At 53.9% G+C, this 23881-nt stretch overlaps 3 protein-coding genes and 1 long non-coding RNA gene across 21 annotated transcripts in view; 1 reads left to right on the top strand and 3 right to left on the bottom strand.

Annotated features, from left to right (window-relative positions):
- Window positions 1-2976: 2976 nt before the first annotated feature.
- RBM15B (RNA binding motif protein 15B) lies at window positions 2977-6091 on the bottom strand. The gene has a single exon (XM_045384864.2). The coding sequence runs from the start codon at window positions 5981-5983 to the stop codon at window positions 3311-3313; it is 2673 nt and encodes an 890-aa protein (XP_045240799.1). The 5' UTR covers window positions 5984-6091; the 3' UTR covers window positions 2977-3310.
- A 1928-nt stretch (window positions 6092-8019) lies between these two features.
- On the bottom strand, window positions 8020-12162 carry MANF (mesencephalic astrocyte derived neurotrophic factor). Its single transcript, XM_065540647.2, is given in 5 exon segments — window positions 8020-8451; window positions 9496-9637; window positions 11025-11152; window positions 11924-12121; window positions 12124-12162. Coding segments are annotated over 5 exon segments (684 nt in total). The 5' UTR covers window positions 12155-12162; the 3' UTR covers window positions 8020-8266.
- A 119-nt stretch (window positions 12163-12281) lies between these two features.
- LOC141409686 (uncharacterized) lies at window positions 12282-15579 on the top strand. 2 transcript variants are annotated; one of them, XR_012431227.1, is made up of 2 exons: window positions 12282-12804; window positions 15469-15579. It is a non-coding gene; the product is annotated as an uncharacterized lncRNA (long non-coding RNA). The 2 variants fall into 2 exon arrangements; XR_012431226.1 differs by having other exon boundaries at window positions 15342-15579.
- Window positions 13137-23881, bottom strand: part of DOCK3 (dedicator of cytokinesis 3) — a 687722-nt gene continuing 676977 nt past the window's right edge. For 6 of the 17 annotated variants that reach the window (XM_005547251.5, XM_015445960.4, XM_045384866.3 and 3 more), the window contains 5 exons: window positions 23064-23182; window positions 21818-21905; window positions 17762-17884; window positions 17127-17209; window positions 13137-16281 (listed from right to left, as the gene is read on the bottom strand). In XM_005547251.5, the coding sequence (XP_005547308.1) occupies window positions 15772-16281; window positions 17127-17209; window positions 17762-17884; window positions 21818-21905; window positions 23064-23182 (923 nt within the window). In that variant the 3' untranslated portion in view covers window positions 13137-15771. The remainder of the gene's footprint in view (window positions 16282-17126; window positions 17210-17761; window positions 17885-21817; window positions 21906-23063; window positions 23183-23881) is intronic. The other 11 variants (XM_074032344.1, XM_074032348.1, XM_074032347.1 and 8 more) reach the window with 3 other exon arrangements.

Raw genomic sequence — 23881 nt, 5'->3', positions numbered from 1 at the left:
AGTGAAAGCATTTTGGCCTTCTGTGTAGCTGGGGCAACGGCCACTAATGTTTTCTGAGAGGGATTGTGACAGTGGACTTGAGCAGTCCTGGCAGGTTTGGGGTAGTGGAGCTTGGTCTGTGTTTGTAGAAAGATACTTCAGAGGCCCCTAAAATTGGCCTATGGTGAAACTGTGTAACCATCAGGCAAAGGACCAGGGATTTCTACCTTTTCACTCACCCACCCCACCCTGTTTTCCATTCCCACAATAAATACAAGATCATAGTCTCTTTCTTCGTTTGATTTTGCCCAAATAACAGCTGCTGAGTTTGTTACATAGGTATTATCCAGCTAAAGTGACTTCTCTCCCTTAACAGAGAGAAGAGGGGAGAAATTTGTGAAGTAAACAAGAAACACAAGATGGCTAAAACTCTCCAGGGGCAGGTAAAGCCCTGCTGGGCTTAGGAGCACTATAGAATTTGCTGTACACACTGAAGTGGGTCTGTGTCACACAGGTATTTCTTAGTCCTCTGGAGAGCAGAGGACTCAGCTCTTTTGCTTCATGCCTCACTTTAATGGTAGTTAACACTTAACCAGTGGAATAGTCTGACTGCTGGTACTGACCAGCATCAGAAGAAAACAGGTTAACAATCAAGAAGTAGTGAAAGCACTATATTCTAGTCATTAACTCAGTGGAGCCAGTCTCAACTCTGCTGGGAGCACCCACAGGTCTCTAAGGGGGAGATAGGAACTATAATAGGGAGGCAGAATTCGGATTGGCTTGACAACACACCCTTAGGAACATGTGCTAAGGGGCTAAGGAAGCATCAGCTCTCTTCCTTATTCTACCAGGGCTCAAAATCGGAGTCACATAGGAGGCAGCATGAGAACAGTGGCACACCACCGGTGAGGCAAATGTTGCCTTTTTGTCTTTAAGCAACACCTTAGACAGGACCTGAACCCTGGGTGGGGTCACTGGATGCCTGAAGTAAGAGTTTTCTCACTGGGGCAGTTTCATAAAATCATCAGGGCATTGACCACCTGACTTCCCCTCACTAGTGCTGGCCAAGGCCCAAGAGTTCACAGAACCTGCTGGGTCTTAAGAGCCAGAGGAAGTGGTTGAGGGCCAAGAAAGAGAAGGAAGGTCATGCCAGGGTGTTACTCCTCACCAAAACTTGGCAGTTCTTTTTGGGTCCATGGGGCACCTTTCTCTGAAGAGGGGTTGGATAAGGCAAAGGTTGAAGTGTCTTCTCCAGGCACGTTTTCTAGCATGTTTCCTTTTACTTGGTTCTGTCTCAGAAAGCTGGGAGGTAGATTCTTCCGGGTCCTGAGCACCCGCTTCATGAAGGAAGATAGGTAGCCCAGAGAAGTTTTGGACTTACATACCAAGGCAGCTCTGGCCTGTGACTCAGGCGTTTGTTGGAGATCTGCAGGAAAAACCCTGCAGTGTGCCTTCAACAGGACAAGACCCACTCCTGTTTCTGGCAGTACCAGCTACCCTGGAATGGTGGCATGTCCTGCTGTACCCAGCTGACTTGCGTAGGTACCTAGCAGCTGTGACCACAGCTCAAGTAAAAACAGGCAAATAAATAAACATGTTTAACATGTCCTTGTGTTGCTGTTTTGTTATGAACGTGCTTGCTCTCTTGCGAAGCGCCTGTCCATTCCACATCACCGAGGGGTCTACAAGAGCACTGCCAAGTGTTCCTGTGGACCAGCGTGGCCTCTCCACAGCCTGCACTGAGCCCCAGCCTCTACTCTCAGGTGTCACTCATGCTGCCTCATCCCAGCTCAGGTAAGGGACCAGACCTGGGGCGAGGATGCCACGGCCAGCAGAATCTGGAGTTCCTGGTTATCTAAGGGCTCATTCGCTTACCAGAGCTTCTGTTCTCATCAGCCCTCACAATGTTCCCTTTGAACATCCAAGGTGCCACACAGACACTCTGAACAATGGCATTTGGGGTGTTCCATGGTGACAACTGTGTGCTCTGGTTTTCCTCCCTGGCCCATACTGTCCACACCACCTCTGCATCCCTTCCCTCCCCAACTGGCTTGAGTGGCTTCAACCTCTAGCACTGCCTGACCCCTCAGTGACTTGTGACTTACCCCCAGAAAAATATCTATTATTTCCCAATGGGCTCCACCTCAGCATCAGGGTACAAAGTGTAGGCACATGCTCTGATCTTGCACCTAGGAAACCGTCACATCAGTTACCCAGGGCATCCCCTAGTCCACTGTGCTCCCCTGTAGCTTTGTAAAAGTACTTCAGTCTAGAGGTTCAGTATCCCCCACAAAGCTCTAGGTATGACTGGGCACGGGCCTGCTCTATTACCCATCAGCCCTGAACGACCCAGAGAAAGCCAAAAATCACAAACATCTAGGCAAAGTTCATGAGTAAATCCAAGGAAGGCTGCCTCCAACCCTCCATTCCAGTATTCGGACTGCTGGGCCCCTGGGAATATGAGGCAACTCCGTCTCCCAACGCTGGATATCCCCAGGCTGAGTGAGGCTAGAAAGGAGGCCAAAACAGAGGGAGCGGAGCCTGGACAGATCAGGGGCCCTGAGGCCCCCTGGCATCAACAGTGCACAGCTTCTCTTTGTACAAGACTACACAGCTGCTGAAGGCTACCTGCTGCCAAACATGCTGAGTGGGCACTCTGTCCAACAGCCACAGCTCAAACTGATGATGGACACACACACCGTTTAGGGAAGAAAAAAACCATCAGTAGCTGCTAACCACAGGCCTTGGGCTCACCCCATCCCTTCCTTTGCATGGGCTCTACTCGGGCTTGTGTGGCAGGGTCCAGAGCCCAAACTGAAGCTTGCCTGTCAGCCAAGATAAAAATGAGTGATTAGAGTCCAGACTCAGCCTGAAGAACTGAGAGGCTGAGAGTGACCTATGCAGCAGTGGTGCTGGAAAGATGACGTAGGACATTCGTGTACATGCACTAGGGAAGTCTTCGATTCTTAGCTTGATTAAACCAGGACTCTGAACAGGTTTAAAAATCCATCCTGACAAAGGTTTTACTGACAACTTTCCATACAGTTGGTCAAAAAATAAAAAAATACAGAACCACAGCAGACAGTATCTTGTACACTAGAAATCAACATAACCGGATTCCCTTCTCATCATTGTTAAAAAAAAAAAAAAAAATTCCCCCAAATTCTAAGAACTTAGTTTTGGTGCTGGACAGGACTTTGATCCCCACCCAAATGAACCAAAATAACCCAGGAGATAATTCAAACCAAAGTGGTAAGGTAGACAGGGGATCAGATTTTTAAAATAACTGCTTTTGTGACACAAACATGACGCCGGGAAAGACAGGCTTGGGCTAGGCAGTGTCTCTGACGATGACTATCACCATGTGTTCTTCTTCTAGTTTGCCCAATGTCCTTAGTGCTGACTGGAGGTACTGCTGGGAAAAGTCGCAGGGTGGGAAGGCGTAGAGCATGCCTGTGCCATCTCTGCCCTTGGACCCCCCCACTGGCAGGCTGATCACCCCTGCGGCCTGCTTCTGTTTCAAGTAGGAGACCAGGTTCCTGAGAAGCCGCCTCTGCAGACCTGGCTCCACTGTGGGCATCCCCTCAGTGCCAAGCCCACTGGGGGTTGCCTGGGTGGCTAAGAGGACCGCATAGCCATTGGGGCTCCCCTGCTTGATGCGTCGTGTGACCTCATCGAGCTTGGGCTGGTCCAGTCGAAGGCGCTGGGCGATCTTCAGCTGGGTCAGCTTGCTCCCAGAAGTGTGGTCTTTGAGCAGACTGCTGATTACCCCCTGATCCCCCTCTAGGATGTGCATAGACGTGGGGAAGCAGCTGTTTTTCAACACCAGAAGCCCATTCCAACCCAGCTGTAGTGTCTGAGCATACTCTGAAAGATTCTTCAGCTTTTTGGTCTCATGTTTTGGCTCTTCAAGAGGCTTGGGCTCGGCCTCCGTGGGCCGGTGATTGCGCTCGCTGTCTCTTGTCTTCTTCCCATGGGAAGAGTCTGCAGCCTCGTGGTGGTGGTGGTGGTGGCCCCGTTCCTCAGCCCCGTGTCTGCTGTTGCTGAGGGAGTTGCTGCTGGACTCCTTGGTCCCTTCACTGGAGTGGTTCTCCTTGCGGCTGCGCTCAGGGGTGCGGTCGGAGCCCCGCTCTGACTGCTGCCCACTGCCCTTGGTCCTGCTCCGTTCCTCATAAGGGGAGTGGGTTGTCCTCCCACGGTCACTGGAAAGGCTCCTCCGTTTCCGCCTCTCTTCCCAGGGCTTGGGCAAACCACGGTCCCCATCTCCCCCCCAACGCTCACCACTCCGGCTGCGCACTGAGCGACTGTAGCCCTCAAGGCTGTTTCGGCGGTCAGAGCTTTTACTGGGGCTGGTCCAGTCCCCTTCCAAAAAAGTCCGGTCTCGGTCTGAGTACAGAAGGTGTGGGGGCGTCCTGTCCCGCACCAGGTCGGTGTCCAGGTTGCGGTGCCGGGTGTATCCATCTGTCAGCAGCTCATAATGCACAGGGAGTGGTGAGGGCTGGTACTGCTGGGGGTACCGAGTCTCCTCTGCTTTGGCAAAATCCACGCGGAGCCTGCGGTCTGGTCCACCCAAGGGAAAACCCCTCATTTTAGCACAGGCGGCCTGGGCTGCATCCAAGCTCTCGTACTGGATATAGGCAAAGCTATCTCCTTTGACGTGATCAATGGTCCGAATGCTCCCAAAGCGGTCAAACTCCCGGGCCAGAGCTGCCAGTGAGGTGTTAGGTCCCAGGCCACCCACCCAGAGACGAGTGGTGGGGTTGGCCTTGCCATAGCCTATCTTAATGGGGTTGCGACCAATCACTCGGCCCGACATGGCCACCTTAGCCCTATGGGCCATGTCCAGGTTCTGGAACTTGAGGAAGGCATAGGCACCACCTTGGCCACGGGCAGGTCTCTTGATGACCACCTCCTCGATGATGCCATATTTCTCGAAGGCCCGTCGCAGCTCCACCTCAGATACGCTGTGGTCCAGGTTCCCAATGAAGAGGTTGCGCGTGGCCCGCTGGTCGTCCTCGGGCATCAGGTCCTCCTCACACACAGTTGGGTAGCCATAGGGGCGCCCACGGTCGTCGTACAGCCCGTAGTAGTCCAGGGCCCGCTCTCGGGACAGTCCCACAGCGGCGGCAGCGGCGGCATCCAGGGCGAAGGCTGCGGCGGCGTGGCGGGCGCGGGGCTCCCGCAGGGGCGGGGCAGCGACGGGGGACAGCGAGCGCTGCTTGTACTGGTAGCCTCCGTGCAGCGGAAGGTAGCCGAGCGGGTCGGTGGGCGCGGGCGGCCCTGGGGGAGGCGTGGAAGCGGCGGCGCTGCTGCTGCTACTTCGCCGACTGCTCCCGCCGCCGCCGCGCAGGTACACGGGCTCTACCTTGAGCGGGCGGTCGTAGAGCAGCAGCTGGCGGGCCAGGGCGTGCTGGCGGGCCTCGCGCGCGTCTTGTGGGTGCCGGAAGTTCACGTAGGCCACACGGCCCAGCTCAGGCGTGTGCGACAGGCGGAGGCTGATCTCGCCGAAGCGCTTGAACTGGTGGAAGAGCCGGTCTTCGAGGTGCTCGGCAGGCAGCGCGGGGCTCAGGCTGCTGATGAGCAGCGTCTTGTACTCAGGCGCGGCTGCGGATGAGCCGGGACCCGCGGGCTCGGCCCCAGGCGGTGGCGGAGGCGGCGGCAGAGGAGACGCGCGGGGCGACAAGCCGGAGGCGCCCGGGTCCCCCGAGGCCTTGCCGCCGCGTCCCCCGCCGCCAGCGCCGGAGCCCGAGGAGCGCCCGCTACTCGCGCGGTGATTCGCGTCCCCGGTGCCGCGGCCGTCGCGATGCCCGCCCCCGCCGCTTCCGCTGCCGCGGGGTTTGTCGCGGGCCCGCGCTGGAACCGGGTGCTTGGCGCCGCCAGAGGCCTTGTGCGCCGCCCGCCGCCCGCCCGCCTCCGCCTCCCGTTCGCGCTCCCGCGGACGCTTGGCCGACGATGACGAGCCGCGCCCGCTCGGGCTAGAGTCTCGCTCGCTCTGCCGCTTCATGGCGCTGGCGCGGCGGGCGGGCGGCCCGTAGGTTTCTCACAGCGGCGGCGGCGGCGGCGGCGGCCGAGGAGGCAGCGCCCCCGGCGCCGCCATCTTGGACAAAAGGACTCGGCGCGGCGGTGGCGGCGGGGCGGGGCGGGAGCGGCGCCTAGGGGCCGGGCATTGCGTTATCAAGCTGCGCCGGCCGTGCCACGTGACCCTGCGGCGGGCGGGGCGAGATCCGCGCCGGGCCTGCCTCATCGCGCAGCGTCGCCCAGTGCCATGTGACCCTGTGAGTGCCGGGTGAGTGGGCCTGGGCCGCGCGCTCTGCCGCCACCGCGCGGCCCGTATGGCAGATGCTTGAGGCTACGCGGAGTGTAGGGAACCCTGAGAGGCCGGCGGGACGACCTAACGCTTTGTGCTCCCTGGCGTGCTTTGCCGCTTTGGGTCCAACTACCTCCTCCTGCAGGCGCTGGAGCCCGCGCTGATTGGAGCAAGAGTGACAGTTTCCATGGGCGTTGGGTCTGGGGCATTAACCCAGTCAGTGGTCTCTTTAGTATCCCCTCAGTCCCAGGACTAGGCTTGAGCAAACCCCGCATCACCCTCCTTGGCTTCTCCTGCCTGGGATCTGGGGTTGACAGCCCCAAGGACTAATGCATGCCCTTCCTTAGCCCCTGTCCAGGATCCAAGGCCCACATTCCGCGCATTCTCCACGTGTAGGTTCACCTGCAGGAGTCCCCGAAAATGCCATGAGGACAATTGTTGTCATTCAGGTAAGCGGAGACAAGCCTGCAGTTGCAGTTCAGTTGGAATAGACTCTCTAACACCACTCTTGGGTCCCACCCTCTTCTGTGGGCATCTGGGCAGACAGCAGGCTGGAAAGGTAGGGCCACAAGAGCTAAGGATGAAGAGGCCATATGCACAGATAGTGCCAGCCGTTATCAGTTTGCCACGCTGACCCTTCGTTGGCCAGTACCCTCCTGTTCATCACCTTCACGAGAACCTCTTCTCCCCAGGTGAGGTGAGGGAAAGGGTGCCCAGGTGCTCAAGCCTATTGAGGAAGCTTTCATTCTCCAAGGACAGTTGCTGGAGCCATGGTAGAACCTGACCCAATTCCCGGCACAGAATCCTTGCGATGGGGAAGAGCACACCAAGTCATGGCATCTTCTCACAATGAGAAAGCAGCTCCTGGAGCAGCTCAGGCAGGTGCAGGGGGAAAGGTCTTGGAAGAAAACAACGGGTTCCACAGCAGCCTGTAAGGCCTCCTACTGGCAAACTGAGCTTAGGAGACACAAGTGATCTGAGGCAAGAGCAATTCCTTGGAAAGCACTGGTTCTTAGTTCGTCCTTTCAGGTGGTTTCTACAGGTGTTTTCATTGAGCCACAGCTCACACTAACAACTGGGTTTCCTAAGCACCAATGCCACAGAGCGTGGCTTAAGAAGCAGACTCCAGAAAAACCCTGGACCTCAACTGTTTGACTAATGTAGGGTAAACAAAGGCAAAAGGCAGCTTCCCACTCCCTCCTTGTATAAGCTGACTCCTGCTAGTCTTGCAAAAACTGGAATAGACATCAGAGGCTTGGAATGGACAAAAAAGCAAGTAGGTGGCCAGGCCAACAGCATTGAGATGTCAGTGCTGACATGCACTGTTATTGAAGGCATCCTTGCGGAAAACCACACTCCACACACCCTGTCTTGCTTGTACTGAGCCACAATTTAAGGCCCTCCAATGTATCCAGACTCACTCCTCCTAAAGCTGTGGCCTCCAGCTCTCTTGGGTGGCTAAGACATACGGTATCAAGGGGCAGGGTATCAAGCCCAGCACCCCCTACCTCCTTTCTGCTGAGGTGCCTGCTGCCCTCTAGTGGCACACACCCAGGCACATCAGCGGGCCCTAGCCCCTATGTCCTGCTCTGGTCTTTTCAGCGCTGGTGGGTTGAGGGATAAATGGAAATGAATATCCCCCCAAACTTTGCAACTGGAAAGCATAAACTGGTAGGAACCTTCTGGGGCAAAACCCCATTTCAGTATTCACCATAATTCTCCACAGACAGCTAGAAATTTTTTTTCTTTAATAAAAAAATCCCAGACACACTTTGAAGTCCTAGAGTACACCAGCAACAGAAGGAAGGGAATCCCCTCATGGGGGTACTGTAGGGCCAGCATCATCAGGAAAGCTCCAGGCTTCACATCTGATACAGTATTGTCAGGAACCCACTTAAAAAATAAATTACAAAAAGGCTGTTTTGGGAGCAAGCAGTTGAACTGTTTTTTCCCCCTCAGGTGCAACAGAGATTGAGCAGACTACAAATCAGTCCGTGCACTGGCTGCCTTGGGGGCATATTTAGGCATCAGTTCATTTATCTTCCGGATGTAGTCAGACTTTTCTGCACAGCCTTTGCATGTCTCCCCCCAGTCATCCAGAATCTTCTTCAGCTCTTTAACTCGGAGCTTCTTCAGGTCCACTGTGCTCAGGTCGATCTGCTTGTCTGGAGGAGAGAGCAGGGAGAGTCACTGGCTAGGTGGAGCAGCCGCAGTCCCCCAGTAGTCCCAGAATATATCACTCCCTGAATGGCCAAACCAGCCCTACTGGTTTCAGAGGAAGAGACATTTTCAGACACATTTACAGGCATGTCAGTGCCTACTGCCACCACAAGAGGGAACTAGCCTCTTCACCAGGAAGGCTGGCCACATATTGTGTCTACTACAGATATGCAGTGTGGACAAGGATAGGGACAGAGGCCACACTGTCCTTACAAGAGAAACGTGGTTCCCATCTTCCAAGGGCCTCTGACATAGTCACCACAGACTAACAGCTCCAGGCTGGTGACAAAGAGCAGCCCTGCTCAGGCCCTTGAGGAACTTACTCTCCATGACCACAGTGACCTGGAGCCAACTGGACCTGTACCAGGATGACTCTCAGAAGACCCAAGTGGGCGAACACAGGTCCTTGGCCATTCAAGTTTTTCAGAAGATGCCCTGTTTCTGAAGACTGGGACTATGTACAACCAGAGACCCAGTCAGCAAGAGAGATGCTGTAGTTCCTAACTCTTGGGCTTGCATACTTGGACATAGCGTTTCTTTTCAGAATAGTAAAGATCACTGGGGCTTCAGAGCTGGCAGCCAGAACCAGCCTGTTAAACCCAAGTCGTACCATGTCACTTCTCTGCTCAAAAACTCCTAATGCTCCTAACTTCATGCAGATTAAAAGCCCTCACCAGCCTGCAATGCTCTCTGACTTGCCATGCCACTGGCCACCTTTATCCTGCCTGTAGCCTCTGCCTGGAATGCTCTTCCATTAGTTGGCCTCTTGGCTAATCCTCACCTCCTTCAAAGTTTGCTGAAATATCACCTATTCAATAAGGCCTATTCTGACCTCCACCCACTTCCATGCCAGAGCCCTCCAGCATTTAGCACCATCTGTCAAACGATACAATCCACTCATGACTCTAGCTCATCATTTTCCTCTCCCAGATGGGAAATAAACCCAGAAGGTGCACAGCATTCATTAAGTAAGGACTAGGCGTACTCACCATACTTTAGCTCACAGATCTGGCTGTCCTTCTTCTTAAGCTTCTCACAGATCTTCTCCACAGGGATGTGGTGGGCCAGAGGCTTTGATACCTCATTGATGATTTTGGTGGCTGCATCATCTGTGGCCCCGATATAGTAGCACTGCATCAAGAAAGGACAGTGGCCTTCAGGAGGTGCTTGAGAGCCATCGCCTCCAAACATACTGACACCTTGAAACATCATCTCTCTGGTAGGGCCTTTTTTTTTTTTGAGATAGGGTCCCCCTGTCGCCCAGGCTGGAATGCAGTGGCACGATCATGACTCCCTGCAGCTTCAATCTGTTGGGTGGTGATCCTTCCCACTCAGCCACCCTAGTAGCTGGGTCTACCAGTGTGGGCCACCACATCCAGCTAATTAAAACTTTTTTTTTTTTTTGAGACAGAGTTTCGCTCTGTCACCCAGGCTGGAGTGTAGTGGCATGATCTCGGCTCACTGCAACCTCTGCCTCCCAGGTTCAAGCAATTCTCCCTGCTTCAGCCTCCTGAGTAGCTGGGATTAGAGACGCCTGCCACCATGCCTGGCTAATTTTTGTATTTTTTAGTAGAGACGGGGTTTTGCCATGTTGGCCAGGCTGGTTTTGAACTCCTGACCTCAGGTGATCCACCCACCTCGGTCTCCCAAAGTGCTGGGATTACAGGTGTGAGCCACCGTGCCCAGCTTAAACATTTTTTTGTGGAGATGGGATTTCACCACTTTGCTCAGGCTGATCTCAAACTCCTAAGCTCAAGCAATCCTCCCACCTTGGCCTCCCAAAGTGCTAGGATGACAGGCATGAGCCACCACACCTGGCCCACAGCTGCATTTTTCAGTGCCCTGCCTGTACTGGTAGTCAGATTCAGTCAGTGTAAACCCTGGACTCTTAACACATGCTCAGTCCAAGCTGGCAGCCACCAAATGAGTTTAAATGTCACCAGGGTTCAAACCTTTAACAGATAAGCCAGAGACTGCCAGGGAAATTAAAGTTAGAAAACCCATTGCTTCACTAGGGCTCTTGTCTTGATTTGGCCCTTGCCTATCCTGTGGGCACCCTGTCACCTTCTCCTGTCCACATACATGCCAAACTCGTTCAGGCCTCTGGGCACTCACACTGCTGTTTCCTGTATGGGATGTTCTTATCTCACTTCAATGATAACCTTTCCTCAGAGACTTCATGGCCACTCTAAATCAGCACCTAATGGTCTATTTTCTTCATGACACCCAGACACTGCATTATTTGTGTGCCTGACTGTCACTTCTTTCCCCTGATATTCCCAGTGCCCAGCACATAGTAGGTGCTTAATAAGGACTAACAGGATTAAAAAAAAAATCACAGTTGCAGAATACATGCCTGCTTTGGGAAGGACATAGAAACACTTCAGTCTCACATTAGTTTATGGAGAGTAGCTGGCTTCCTGAATAGACAGGCGGGGAAGGCCTTTTATCAAAAGGCTAGTGAAGCTGAGGGTTAACATGAGCCAGGGCCAGTTGGGGAGGGTCACCAACTACTTACCAACCGATTCTCTTTGCCTCTTGCTTCTCGGCAGAACTTTATAAGCTCGTTTTCAATAGTGGCTGGTGAGAATGTGACATCTCTGTCTTTGAGGTCCTGGTAAAATCTTCCCAGATAAGAAATACAAACTGGAAAAGAGAGGGACGGGAGATGCTCAGCAATCACCAAGCTGTTCCAATCCACCAGGAAGGAACTCCGCCAACAATTTTAATAGGAGACATGAGGATGAATCATTAGAGGTGAGCTTTTCCATCACCGATTTTTCTCAGTTGCCTACAGGTAGACGGAACCCGGTTCAAGGTGGCAGGGGTCCCCTGGTACACCCAGGTAATCAAAAGACCAAGCATCACCCAATGACCTATAAACGACTCCTCCCTGCTCCTTTCATCAAGTTTAAGCCCATGGTGAACACGTGTCCTTGAGACGGGACTCACTGTGACCTCGTAAATGGAGAGACTGGAAGGTGAGGAGAAAAACCATCAAAATGCTGCTGCTAATTTCCAAATACAACAGCGCACCCAGAGGTGCAGCTTCGTGATCCCAACAGACAGGGCGCAGCACCCACGGCCAGCCCTGGGGCTCCCGACGTCGGACGGGGAGCGGTAACCTCTGGACGGTGGTGGGGACAATAACTCAGGCGTGATGGAGATTTCAGGCCAAGTTTTCAACGGGATCTAGTCTCAACTTTTCCTCGTCGGACCAATGTTTTCTAGGCCCGGGCAAGATTTACTAGGGCGGGCGCCGGGGCCTCCTCGTGCAGGCCCCGCCGGGACCCCCCGTCGCCCCCGCCCCCGCCCTCGCCCCCGCCCTCTTGGCCCCCGCCGTCTGGTGATTTTGTGGGGTTCAGCGCCGTCGCCAGAACGGTCACGGAGCGCGGCCCCAGGCCCCCCATCCAGCACCTTCGCAGTCGCCTGGCCGCAGCGCCCGGCCGCCCGGCAGCACGCTCAGAGCCAGCGCCACCGCCAGCCCCTGCGTAGCCCACATCCTCCTCCTCCTCCTCCGCCGCTGCTGCCGCCGCCGACCGACTAAACCGCACCCGCCGCGCCGCGCCGCCTCCAAGTCCCGGCCGCGCGCCGTAGCTCCCCATTGGCGGGGGGCCCTCCGCGCCCTCCCACACGCCACATCTCCATTGGTCCATAAGCCGTGGAGCCCAGACGGGCGGCTCCACGCTACCCTCCCTCATTGGCTGGTGGTGTCTGAGCCCTAGACAGTTGTCGGCCGCTGATTGAACCCGGGCCGGCCGCAGGAAGCGGCTACAGCAGCAACGGAAGCGGTGTGGGCCACCATATTGGGTAAGGGCAGCGACTCTACTGAGGCTGGGTACCGCTAGCTGAAATGGGGTTCGCCACTGCCTTACATCTGTTGAGTTGACCCGCGTACCCCTGCTCTGGGCCCCAGGCTTGCTCGAAAAACCCTGCGGATTTCCTCGCCCGGACTCCGACTCGTGGCGCAGTTGTTCTGGGGTCAGCCAAGACAGCAGGTTAGGCAGGGAGGGCGGGCGACCGCAGGCAAGACTCAAAAGTTTCTTTCCTTTTTTCTTCTTTCCTACGCGTGGGCAACGGACCCAACCTTTGGAAGCCCATCTGCTGAACCTCCACCTGACCAGAGCCCGCCGTGCGTAGGCTGACAGGAGACGTGCGGGGTGGACGGACTGCGGGACATCCGGAGGAAGGGCTCAAGGCGCGCCAATCTCAAAGCTGGGCCGCCACTCTAGACCGTGGAGGGCAGCGCCCGGGCCGGATCATCGGTCGAGGATATGGGGTCGCCTCAGCGTGGGAAGGTGAGGGGCTCGGGAGGTGCCCTTACAAGCTCAGAAGCGTGGCTCAGTGGCTGGCCCGCCTTCTCCTGCCTCCCCGCTAGGCCTTCGGGGTCCCCTGTTGCTGAGGGGCCTCCTGAGTGGGGTCCCGGGGATCAGCAGAGAAGCACTGGAGGATGTTTCCATTTCGATTGCCCTCCTTTCAAGTGCCCCCCTGGCTTCCTGCGTTGGGGAAGGGTTGGCTCTACTCAGTGCAAAAAGGACATGTCTATGGGGCTAAAAAGGGCTTGGAGCCCGGCGACAAGGGTTGGAGAGGGGCACATCCTCCGCTCCCATTCAGTGAATTCAGTGGATCATTATCAGATACTCATCTTTAATTCACATCACAGCAGTCAAGGAAGTGGGGAAAGGGGGAAAAAATCAAGTGGCAGATATTTACATCTAAAATTCACATTACTTGTTGGATTTTGAACATGCTACCACAATATATACAGTAAAATACCTCTTGGGACAATGGTACAAATTTTGTTTCCTTTAACTTTGCTTTTCTGGTACAGGTAAGATCATTTTTAAATCACTTGTTTTCTTTAAACATGAATACACAAAAGAATGGTTAGAAGTTTTCTTGTTTTAAATAAGCACAGAATGCGTGAGGTTAAAAACACATTTATAGTGCTGAATACCAATTGGACATCACACTCTATACATTTTTTGCTCAAATTCCTGTACAAATACACAGCATTCAAATAGGTATTTACAAATAAGCTTGAAAGAATGAAAATCAGTATTTTACAATCTTCTCAAAGGGTTCTCATCTCTGGCCTCCCATTTCCCCTCAGACTGAATAATTCTCCAACAAAAGGGATTTCAGAATGTGTCCTTTTCATTCAGTTAGGGAAAATGGAAAGGGGAAACAAACGGTTTCAACTTGCATAATGCGAAGCCAAATGAACCCATACTCCCCTCCTTACCTCTTGTGCCACGAAGTGGAGAAGGTAGCTGTTCTTATGGGATGACTGCCTTGTCCAGGGATTGACGTTCAGAAGTGCCTTAAAATCTAAGCCCTCCTACCTATGAATCAAATCTGAAGCTAGCCCCGACCTTCTAACACCTGTGAACACCAGATGCTCCAGAGATTGAAGCTTGCAAATAAATGTAGGCTGAGAAGCAGGCCAGCCCTTTGAGGTGAGGGCTGCTGTGACTGACCCACATCCTCAGCAGCCTTCTGCCCCACTCTGCCTGGAGTGAGCCTAATGGTATCAGAAGGGACCCACACTGATGATAAAGCCCCAGAAAAACCCTGAAGGTAATTTAGACCTCCATCTTTCCCAGTAGGTTATTAGCATTTCTGTTAAACAAGCTGGGGTTTGTTTACAAGTGAAAAACACCCTGACCATGGCCTTTACTGTCTGGAAATAGGGGCAGTGGAGAAGGGACGAGGGGCTCGGGCCCAGGGCCTGGCTGTGGAGGTCACACAGGCCAGCAGAAGAGGAAATGGGGGCAACATGCCTGCCCAACAAGGCAGCCTTGTGACCATCATTAATGTGAACTTGAGCAAATAAAAGAAAAGAAATATTTTGTAGGCTTTTTTTTTTTTTTTAAAGTAACTTAAAAGCACCCTGGTGAAGTACTACTATACCCACCTGACCCGATCCCCCCAAATAATAAACTGAGAGGAAAATCAGTGCCCTGACTTGAATGAGTTTCCTCTAAAGACACCACTGCTCTGCTTTATAGTTTCCTATAAAGACACCAACAGACTGGGGAGACTGGAGAAACTGCCCTCCTGCCAGCCCCAAACCCTGAGTGGTGGTCCCCATGGCCTGGAGCGGGTTGCTGTATGTGGCCACTTGGGAGATGACAATTCTACCTGCATGGCTATCTGCTTCCAAAAGGAGAAGCCCCCTCCCACCCTCTTTACCAAGGAGCCTGCTGAACCTGACCACATGTCCTCAGGGCCTGGAAGCCTGGCTAGGCAGCCACCCCCATGGCTCAGAGGTAGTGCTGAAAATCCCTGATTCAGGAGCTGATGGTAGGCATTCTGAACGCTTCTGAAAGCTTCGAGGATTTCTGGCGCCTGCCACACCCCAGACTCACTCTTACACCAGTCTCTACCACTTAGGAAGGGGACCAGCTCCCCCTAGGAGGAAGGTGGCTAGGATAGCCCCTCTGGCTCCATACCTCCACTCAAACCCCAGAGGGTGAGAGATAACCCTTGCAGATCCAGTCACCACTGGGGCTCCTGTGGGGCATGAGGTGTTTCAAGAATGGAAGGGAGCAAATGGTCAGAAATAATGTGATGGAGAGAAAAATCCAAGATGGAGTAGGAGACGGCTGGCCCATTGAACCCTGGCAGTTCCCTGGGCATGCAGTTAGGCCAGTCACGTGCCTGAGCCAGCAGGTTGGTCCAGCCAGCCCCTCAGTAGCACACTCCTGGATGGAAGAGGGGCAGGTGGACAGGCATTTGTGCAAAACGGCTTGTGGCCCTTTTTCCACCTGTGACATGTCTATATGGTCCTTGCAATCCCTGAATGCAACCATGAACTCTTCTGTCCATACAGCAAAGGAAGAGGTCCTTAGTGCAATTTCCATTCTGTGCATCTCTACCCTGGAGGGAGGACCTGGGCTCCTGCTCCTGGGCCCTGCAGTGTGGCAAAGTGATTCTGTCTGTGCAATTTCTCCATATAGCTCCACATGGTCCAGAACTGCAGGAGGAAGAAAGCATCTACTGCATAAAGGAAAGAAAGGAAAACTCATAGAAATGGAAATGTAAAAAAATAAAAAGGGAAGCCACAACCCTTCATGCTGCTGTGGCCTCTGTACATGGCAACACATGAGTTCACGGCAGTAGAATGGAGACTTGGGGTGGTTCTCTCCTGAGTGCCAAGCCTCTCTGGCTCCCTGGGGTCGGGCTGGGGGACTTGCTTTTCAGACCTGGAGTGGTTGGCAAGCTGCTTACTGAGGGCGGCATCCCAGCCGCCTCATTGCCCCTCACTGCTCCCCTCGGCCGTGCTCCCAAGCCATGCGGGCCTGCTCCTCCTTAGCGCTCCCAGGAGGCAATGAAGCCTTGCGGTGCAGGCCTCGAGGCCTCTCAGTCTCTTCACGCAGCAGCACCCCCTCATCGTGCTCCAGGGCTGGCAGGCGGGGGTGGTAGGGCTTGGGCGGCAGCGCAGGCGGGTCCATGGGGTCCTGAGGGATGACGCACCCTGGGGCTGAGTGGCTTCGGCATGGCTGGGCCTTGATGGAGTCCAGGACGGCAGACTCAGAGAGGCTGTAGTGGACAGGGAGGTAGGGTGGCTCAAGATCTTCGTCAGCATTCCATGCTTGGCTTGGCATGGAGTCCATGGTGTCAGTGCGAGGTGGGACCTCCGAGGAGTGCCCAAAGTTACTCTCACTCAAGGAGGACACGCCGCTGCTGGCACTGCCGGACAGCGTAGAGTTGCTGCCGTCCAGACCTGACTGGGGGCTTGTTGGGGAGGCTGGGATAGGGTGGAGAGGAGACTGTGAAGGAAAGGGTGGGCATGTTAGAATCCCTCTCTCCAGACAGGCTGACTTGCCTGCCATGGGAAGACCAAGAGCCTGCTTATGAATGAACTTTAACCCTCACCAACAGCATGTTTCTTGTTTCTTCAGCAGCAAGCTCCCAGCTCCTCCCACCACCCTGAAGTAAGCCAGTGGAACTCCAGAATCATCTGCATTTCAGTGGCCAAAAAATGGCCCTGCCCTGGCTGCTGGGCATTGGTGCCCCCTGGTCCCAGGTCCCAGGCTGCCGTCGGTGGCTCTGGGATACTGACATAAAGGCTGGGTCATCAGGCCTGTTGAGGGGGACAGAAAGAACCCTGGTGGGCCATGGACTAGAGGAATGTATTCTGCTGCTAAAATCTGTGATAGACTCAGTCTTTTCCAATTTGCAGACAAACTAACAGGTAGGAAATTTTACTCTCCTGAGTTTTTCATAAAGTTCTTTCTTTTACTGAATTCTAGTTTGAAATGCTCTCTGATCCACCACAGGAACGTTTGTTTAGCTAGCGAACTATGGTGTGTTGATACCTTGGTGCTGGCTGACAGCCCCCAGGTTTCCCAGTGCTCACTGCCCACACACTCTTGGAACTGTGTGGTGTTGTCTCCAGGACCCTCTGATCTCCCTGCCCCCATCACATTTGCTGCAGGACACAAGTGTGCAACTGCAGCTCAAGTGTGGCTCTGGCCACCCCCAGCTTCTGCCAGGCTGGGGAGAGAGGTGAAGGGGAGGGCTCCAGTTCCTCCTGTAGACCCCAAGGGTGGTTCTAGAGCAGACAAGATGACTCATCTCACAGCCTGGTGGGGCTGCCGCTTCAGTACATTACCTTGCGCAGGGTCCGGGCAGGGAGGGCTGGGGGGGTATCACCCAGAGGGTGGTGGAAGGCGTCAAAGTGTAGGGAGTAATGACCTGCAAAGGGAACAGAACCAGAGCCTCAGCTGGGGGCCCTGCACAGGCTTCATGCCAGCACCATCTTGCTGGGCCAACTGGGCAGGCATGAGAAGAGTCCCCCGGGGACCCCTCAGCATTGAGGGCTATGGATAAACCTCTCTTTACACTGGCCTTCTCCAAAACACAGGCTGCTGGGGTAGAAGAAACCCACTCCACACAGGAAGTCAGAAAAGTTGAGTGCTTCAGAGTCTGTGGAACAGGCCTCAGGCAGCGGCAGCTGTAGCCGACTGCTAGGCGATGAAACAGTCTGGTGAGAAGTGTGCCTGGCAAAGTCAATTCCATTGTCTTCAGCCTTCTAGTTGGGATGGCCTTCCTGAGCTAACCTGCTGTACTCAGAAACCTCACTGACCCCAAAGCCCAGCAGGATCCTTCCTGTGGTGGGGGTGTTTTTGCTTTGGCTGAGTCGGCCCAGAGAATGGCCAATCTTCTCAGCTTAGATGGTTGTTGCTGTGGCCCTTGAGCAGAGTCTGAGACCAGGGACTATTGGGGACCCGCTGGAGGTCTTCTTACCATGCAGCAGGCTTCGGGGAGGCACTGGGGGGGCCAGGATGCGCCCCATATGGGCAGACAGGAAGGGCTGGGCCTCTTGGGCTCCGCTATCCAGACTCCAGCTGCTGGGGGCTGCTGGCACAGCTGAAGGGTGGAAACAGATGGCATGAAGGGAGGTTACTTCTTGAGCCACCCTTTGGGAGAAGTACAGCCTGTGGCTTCTCCAGTGTGCACCATGTATCCAGCACACGTGTGGGGCATGCCAGCACCTGGAACTAAAAACACTGGCCTTGGCCGGGCGCGGTGGCTCAAGCCTGTAATCCCAGCACTTTGGGAGGCCGAGACGGGCGGATCACGAGGTCAGGAGATCGAGACCATCCTGGCTAACACGGTGAAACCCCGTCTCTACTAAAAATACAAAAAAAAAACTAGCCGGGCGAGGTGGCGGGCGCCTGTAGTCCCAGCTGCTCGGGAGGCTGAGGCAGGAGAATGGCGTGAACCCGGGAGGCGGAGCTTGCAGTGAGCGGAGATCTGGCCACTGCACTCCAGCCTGGGCGACAGAGCAAGACTCCGTCTCAAAAAAAAAAAAAAAATAAAAAAAAAAATAAAATCACTGGCCAAGCAAGGCACTGTGGCCCACAGGGGAGACTGCCCAGGGATTGAAGCTGCTTAAGAGGAGGGCAACAGAGTGAGCTTATATCTAAAGAGTATTCAGGATGAGACAGCTGAATGTGCAGCAAGGAGTGAACAGCTGCAGCCTCTGGGATCCGCCAGGAGGAGAAGAGAAAACAGGACAGAAGAGTAGAGATGAGAATGAGAGAATATAGAGAGAACACAGGACATAGAGCTCCTTGCCAAAGTCTAGAGTCAGCTCTCCTACTGCCCAGGCTCAGTAGGAAAAGCAGGGAGCAAAGACAGGTACCTGTTGGAAGAAACTGCAGCCCAGATTCAGCTGGACTCACTGCTTCCTAACAGGAGGAGGGAGGGCTGTGGAGCCCATGAGTGCCCTTTGGCATCTAGAGAACCCCAGTTCCTAGCACCCACGTGCCATGGATGCAGGGTGCAGTGGGCCCAGGATAAAGGGAAGCACAGAGTGCCCTTCTGTGTTAAAGAAGGAGTCTACTGCCAGAATACTGTCCCCTCAGCCACAGTTGGAATGACAGACTTTTCAGGAGGAGAGAGGAATGATGGCTGGACCTTGGGGTCTGAGGGTGCCACTCTGCAGAAGCAGCAGTGGACATGTGAATTCTCTTGGCCAGCTCCTCCTAGAGAACAAATACCAGCAAAAAGAAATATGTCCTTTCTCTGTTGGAGCCAGGCAACTCCACTCTCCCCTTTGGGCTATTAGCAGCAGAGAAGCAGCTCACAATCCAGGTGCTGTTACTGGATTTGTTCTCAGGCCGTAGTAGCTACATTGAGCCTGAGGTTTGGATTCTTCCTGGTCTAGACACAGAGAGGGGAATTTCAGGGCCTAATGGGAGCTGAGAAGCTTTGGAAGGGAAGGAACTAGAGTCTGTCCTTTGAAAAGGATGTGGCCAGAAGGGCTGGGCCCCCTCAGCTCTCCAGGGATAAGATTGTGACATCCATCCATCATCATCATCTTCCTCATTGCTCAGGAACTGGTGTGGGCTTGCAGAACACAGGGTAAAACTCCACTGTCTAAACAGCCTCAGTTCTGAGGAGAACTACCCAGTCTCCTGGTATTGTTGATTGCTGGTGGCAGGAAGGAGGGGTGTGCCAACGATTGAGTTGCAGGCAAGACACTTAGCTGTTGCCTGAAAGGAGGAAATAATTCTGCATCTAATGAGCATCAGATGGCTTTCACCAAATAGCCTCCTCAGAGAGCCTGAGCCATCCCAAGAACAGGCCCACTCACCCACACTCTCTACAAGATGCAGCATGAGCTTCTTGGTGCTAAGGCTCCCTGCACCTTCCCCTCTCTGCCAAAAAAAGCACCTTCTCCATAAAAAGCCACCAAAGAAGTATCAGGGAATAGGAAGCTTGGAAATGGGTCTGGGCAGCTTCCCTAAAGGGGTTCGGACAGCCCAGGATCTCAGATGCACACCTAGCCCTGGAAGAATTAAGGGGTGCAGATGTTCACCCACAATGGCTCAAAGGAGCTCTAGGCCAGGAAGGCTATGGGAGAAGAAAGCTGACAGGGCTGTAATGGTTTACAAAAGGGTGCCTGCCTGAGTGACTCCACGTAAACCAGAAAACATCAAGTTTGCCCTGCAGCCTGATGTCTATGAGCAGTGGGGCCAGTAGACCTTTGTCATGTAGCACATGTGCACTGGGGCTAGAGGGAAGGCTAATATAGAATGACTTATCGTAGGAAAAGAGGGGTGATCCCAACTGTATCCTGTCGCCTCCCTCCCTCACCATTAACAACTGTCCAGCACTGGCCTGAGGCCGCCAGTGCATAGCCCATGGTCCTGAGGGCAGGCTCGCCTGATCTGGGAGTCACTGCGTGGCAAAAAGAGATACCTGTGAGAGATGTAGTCCTCATGGGACTCAGAACCCTGACTGACAAGAGAATGATGACAAGTATGTACAGTTCCTGCCCTGGAGGATCCAGGTAGAGACTTAGGGAGCTACACTCCAGCCTGTGTGTTGCCACTGGGCAAATGTCTGATTAGCTGCCCTCTAAATGCTGGCCTTGTAGTATGGATATGCTTGCTCTGGGCTCACCTCTGTTCTGAGACAACCCTCCTTTCCTTCCACACCTAGTAGTGGGCATGTCCAGCTCCTTGATGTAGTCTGGCCTTGGCCTGAGGCCTGAAGCGCTAATGTATCTGGTTGGGGTAGGGTCCTGGTCTGGCCAACAGCACCTGTTTGAGCTCTAAGCCCATCTAGACTCTTGGCTACTTCTGACGTTGCTCTGCATCTCAGCTGAAGAAATGCCACTGTGGATTCTGGCCCTCCAGGCGAAAAGCGCACTCTGTTTTGGGTCACAGGTGCAGAAGTCCAAGAAGCTGCATGTTTTCGGGATATGCGACCTTGAAGCTATGAAGGCATCTTCAGCCAGTCTCCAGGCCCTTTGTGGTGGGGCACCCAGCTTCAGTGCCCATCAGTTTTTTGTCTCTTTAAAGAGGACACAGAGGTATGTCCTCCATGATGAGCAAAGGCAGAGCATAACAGTGGGGACAGCACATAGCACTCGATGAACAGGTATGATGATAACGTGATGATGACAGCTTTGGAGGGACATGTTCTGATGGAATAGGGGATGATAGGTTGTATTGGTGGGAACTGAATGTGCCCTAAACTCCAATAGATGGAACAGCTAGGCAGAGAACCTATGAGGAGAGGGGTGGATATGAGGCCAGGTTCTGGGTGGCAGGAAGGCTCTGCACTTAGTATTACTCTCTGTTAAAATTAACTCGGATCTCTGTGTCATGAGGTCTGAGTCTGCTTCTTTCATCAGCTTGCAGAAGCAGAACACAGGGTAAAATGCCCACTCTCTAAACAGCCACAGGTCTAAGGAGGATTGCTCAGTCTCACAGTATGGTTGGTGGCCTGGCAATAAAAGATGAATTCACAGCAGCTGCTGGCCACAGTGGCAACAGGAGGACTGGACTCCTTTGGGGCACCCTGGGCTTCACTTGGAGAAGCCTGTCTTTGGGAAATAGCATGTCTTTCCCCTTCCTCTTGGGGCTTGTTTCGCCATGGCCTATTCTGAGCTCCAAGGAAAGATCCCTGAGGGCCCAAGCTGAGAGGGACCAAAGGGGCCACAAGGCCTGCTGAATTCTGCGGGTGGTTGGGAGGAGTCTAGGGAAGTAGTTGTCTACAGTTTGCACACACAAGCCCAAGTTTCCATAAAGGTGGGCTCAGGGCAGGAGGCAGCTGGGGCCTCTTTGAGGGTAGGCCCTGGGGAAGGAGGGATACAGGATATAAACCTTAGCATCAAGCCAGACATGGGTTAAATAGTGAGCACAAGAATTGGTCAGAATTCTGGACAGACAGACAGACCTGAGTGTTGAAGTATGGCTTAGCCCTGGCCAGCTGGTACTCAGGGACAAGAGTCAGACACTCACGATGGGGACAGACATGGGGGGAAGGCCACCTGGGGAACAATACCTTTTTCAGCCACAGACAGATTGGGATCACTGCAAGGTTTGCAGGCTCCGACCACTTGCTGGAACAGGGCTCGCTGGAAATTTGGCGGCTGAAGGAAGGAGATAAACATTATAGAGAGTGAAAACAACCAGTTATATCTTGGGAGGCAGTGTTGTGGGCCACAAGAGACAGGGCATTACAAGATCAGACAGCGAAAACAAAGCAGTGGTACAGCTCACACTTGAGATATACTGAGACCTCCTGGTCAGCCCCAGGAAAGACTGTCCAGGATGTCTGGTTCTCATTGCTTCTATACACAATATTTGCGATATCATCCTCCAGTATCTGGCTGGGACCCAGGTTGTCTTATGTAGGGCCCAAGAAACAGAACATAGCTACCTGGGAGCATCTGTTTGCATCCTTTTGTCTGGCCAGAGAGATCCCCACTTCCCCATGAGCACTGACAGGTTTAGCCTCCTGGAGAGGCCCTGCACAGGCCCGTGTTAGCGCCGAAGGTAGAGGAAAGGACAGCATCAAGCCTAGTGTCACAGACAGGACTTGCTGTTTTGATGGGCAGCTGCCAAGCAAACCTCATCCCTCTAGCTGGCAGAGCCGATCAGGCACAGGGAGGTACCACTAAGAAACTCCTGGCATTCTGAGGCTAGGTAATGGTCACTGAGAGGTGACTTTTATGGAACCTGATAGAAGGGTGGGGGCAGACTGCCCAGGGGAGGGAGTTAATCCCTATAGCTTCTGGATCAAGGTCCCCAGGCAGAGCATTTGGAGAGTTGTGCAAATGGCATATAGAACAGCCCAGCAGGTAGTGAGGGACTTCAGCTGGATGGATGAATAAAAGAGGCAGACTTTGCTCCAGTGAGGATGCCACACAAATAGGGAGGAAGAACATCTTCCAGACCAATGTGTCCACCACTGCCTTCTCAGGACAGGCTGCAAAGAACCAATGACCTCCGCTAGACTGTTTAGGGATGAGGAGTCCAGGAATCTGGCGGGAAGGACAGATAGCTACATGAGCAGTGCTGGTTCCAGTGGTGGTTCCTGCCACCATTCTACTCACGCCTACACTCTGTCTGGATTGCTGGTCCTCAGGTTCACTGCACTCCACATCCAGGAGCCCAGCAGCCTTTTGAGGGATCTTACAGCGGAATGAGAGAGGCATGTAGAACAATGCAGAAGGCCCAGCAAATGCAAGGAGGGAAGCACAGGCTTCCCTTGGAGCAGAGGGCAGTCAGTGTGGTGGGTCTATTACCTGTCCGTTCTCCAGGATGGCTGCTGGATACATGGCACTGCTTGGGCGGTCCCGGTATGTGGGCAGCAACAACATCATTTCACGGGCATGGCGGTACTTATCTGGCAGAGAGGGAGAGCCTGTAACCAAGTGAGAACAATCAAGCACAGATGACAAGCCACAGATGGAGGGTCCAGCAGTCAAGCATCCTCAGGATTAGGGAACCAGGGTAGGTGTCCCTTGCAGTTAGGGTGAGGATGAACTCAGCAAGCACAGGAGGAATGAAGCAGAGCCTGGTTGTTAGATGGTGGCAGTGGCTGCACCTCATGTCCCAGCCAAGGTTGACATACGGCAGGCTGGTGAGATGCAGATCTGCTGACACAGCCCCCACCATGCTCAGAAGCAGAGGGTGAGGAGAGTTAAGAACTGGAGCAGGGTGGCTAGGGGCTCCCTGCATCCAGCACTATCAGGGAATGGGTGTGGCCTGTATGCTGGGCTCTCCTGGGGTCCAGGCATGGGAACAGGCCAGCTTGCAATGGAGACACTCACACAGAGACAGACACACTCAGATAACATAGCCACACTGTTATTACTTGACATACTGTGTCTTTACACACTTACCTTCTGACACCACTGGCCCTGTTCTCACCTGGCTCCCTACCGGCTTTTCTCAGAGGCTTCCCCCCCTCCAAATTCTAGGTACCCAGCGCCTGGCCTCTGCCTTCCTGCCAGTCCTACTGCAGCCCTAGAGCCAGGCTGGCTGGGGGCCAGGGCTCTGCACTCAGGTTGCTCTCTGGGGTTTTGCTCTGTGACACTTGCCCTTCCGTGAACTCAGGGTT

Source organism: Macaca fascicularis, chromosome 2, assembly GCF_037993035.2.
Source record: "Macaca fascicularis isolate 582-1 chromosome 2, T2T-MFA8v1.1".
NCBI classification, from domain to species: domain Eukaryota; kingdom Metazoa; phylum Chordata; class Mammalia; order Primates; family Cercopithecidae; genus Macaca; species Macaca fascicularis.
The sequence above is the reverse complement of the archived record's forward strand: the minus strand, read 5'-3'. Positions and strand labels throughout refer to the sequence as shown.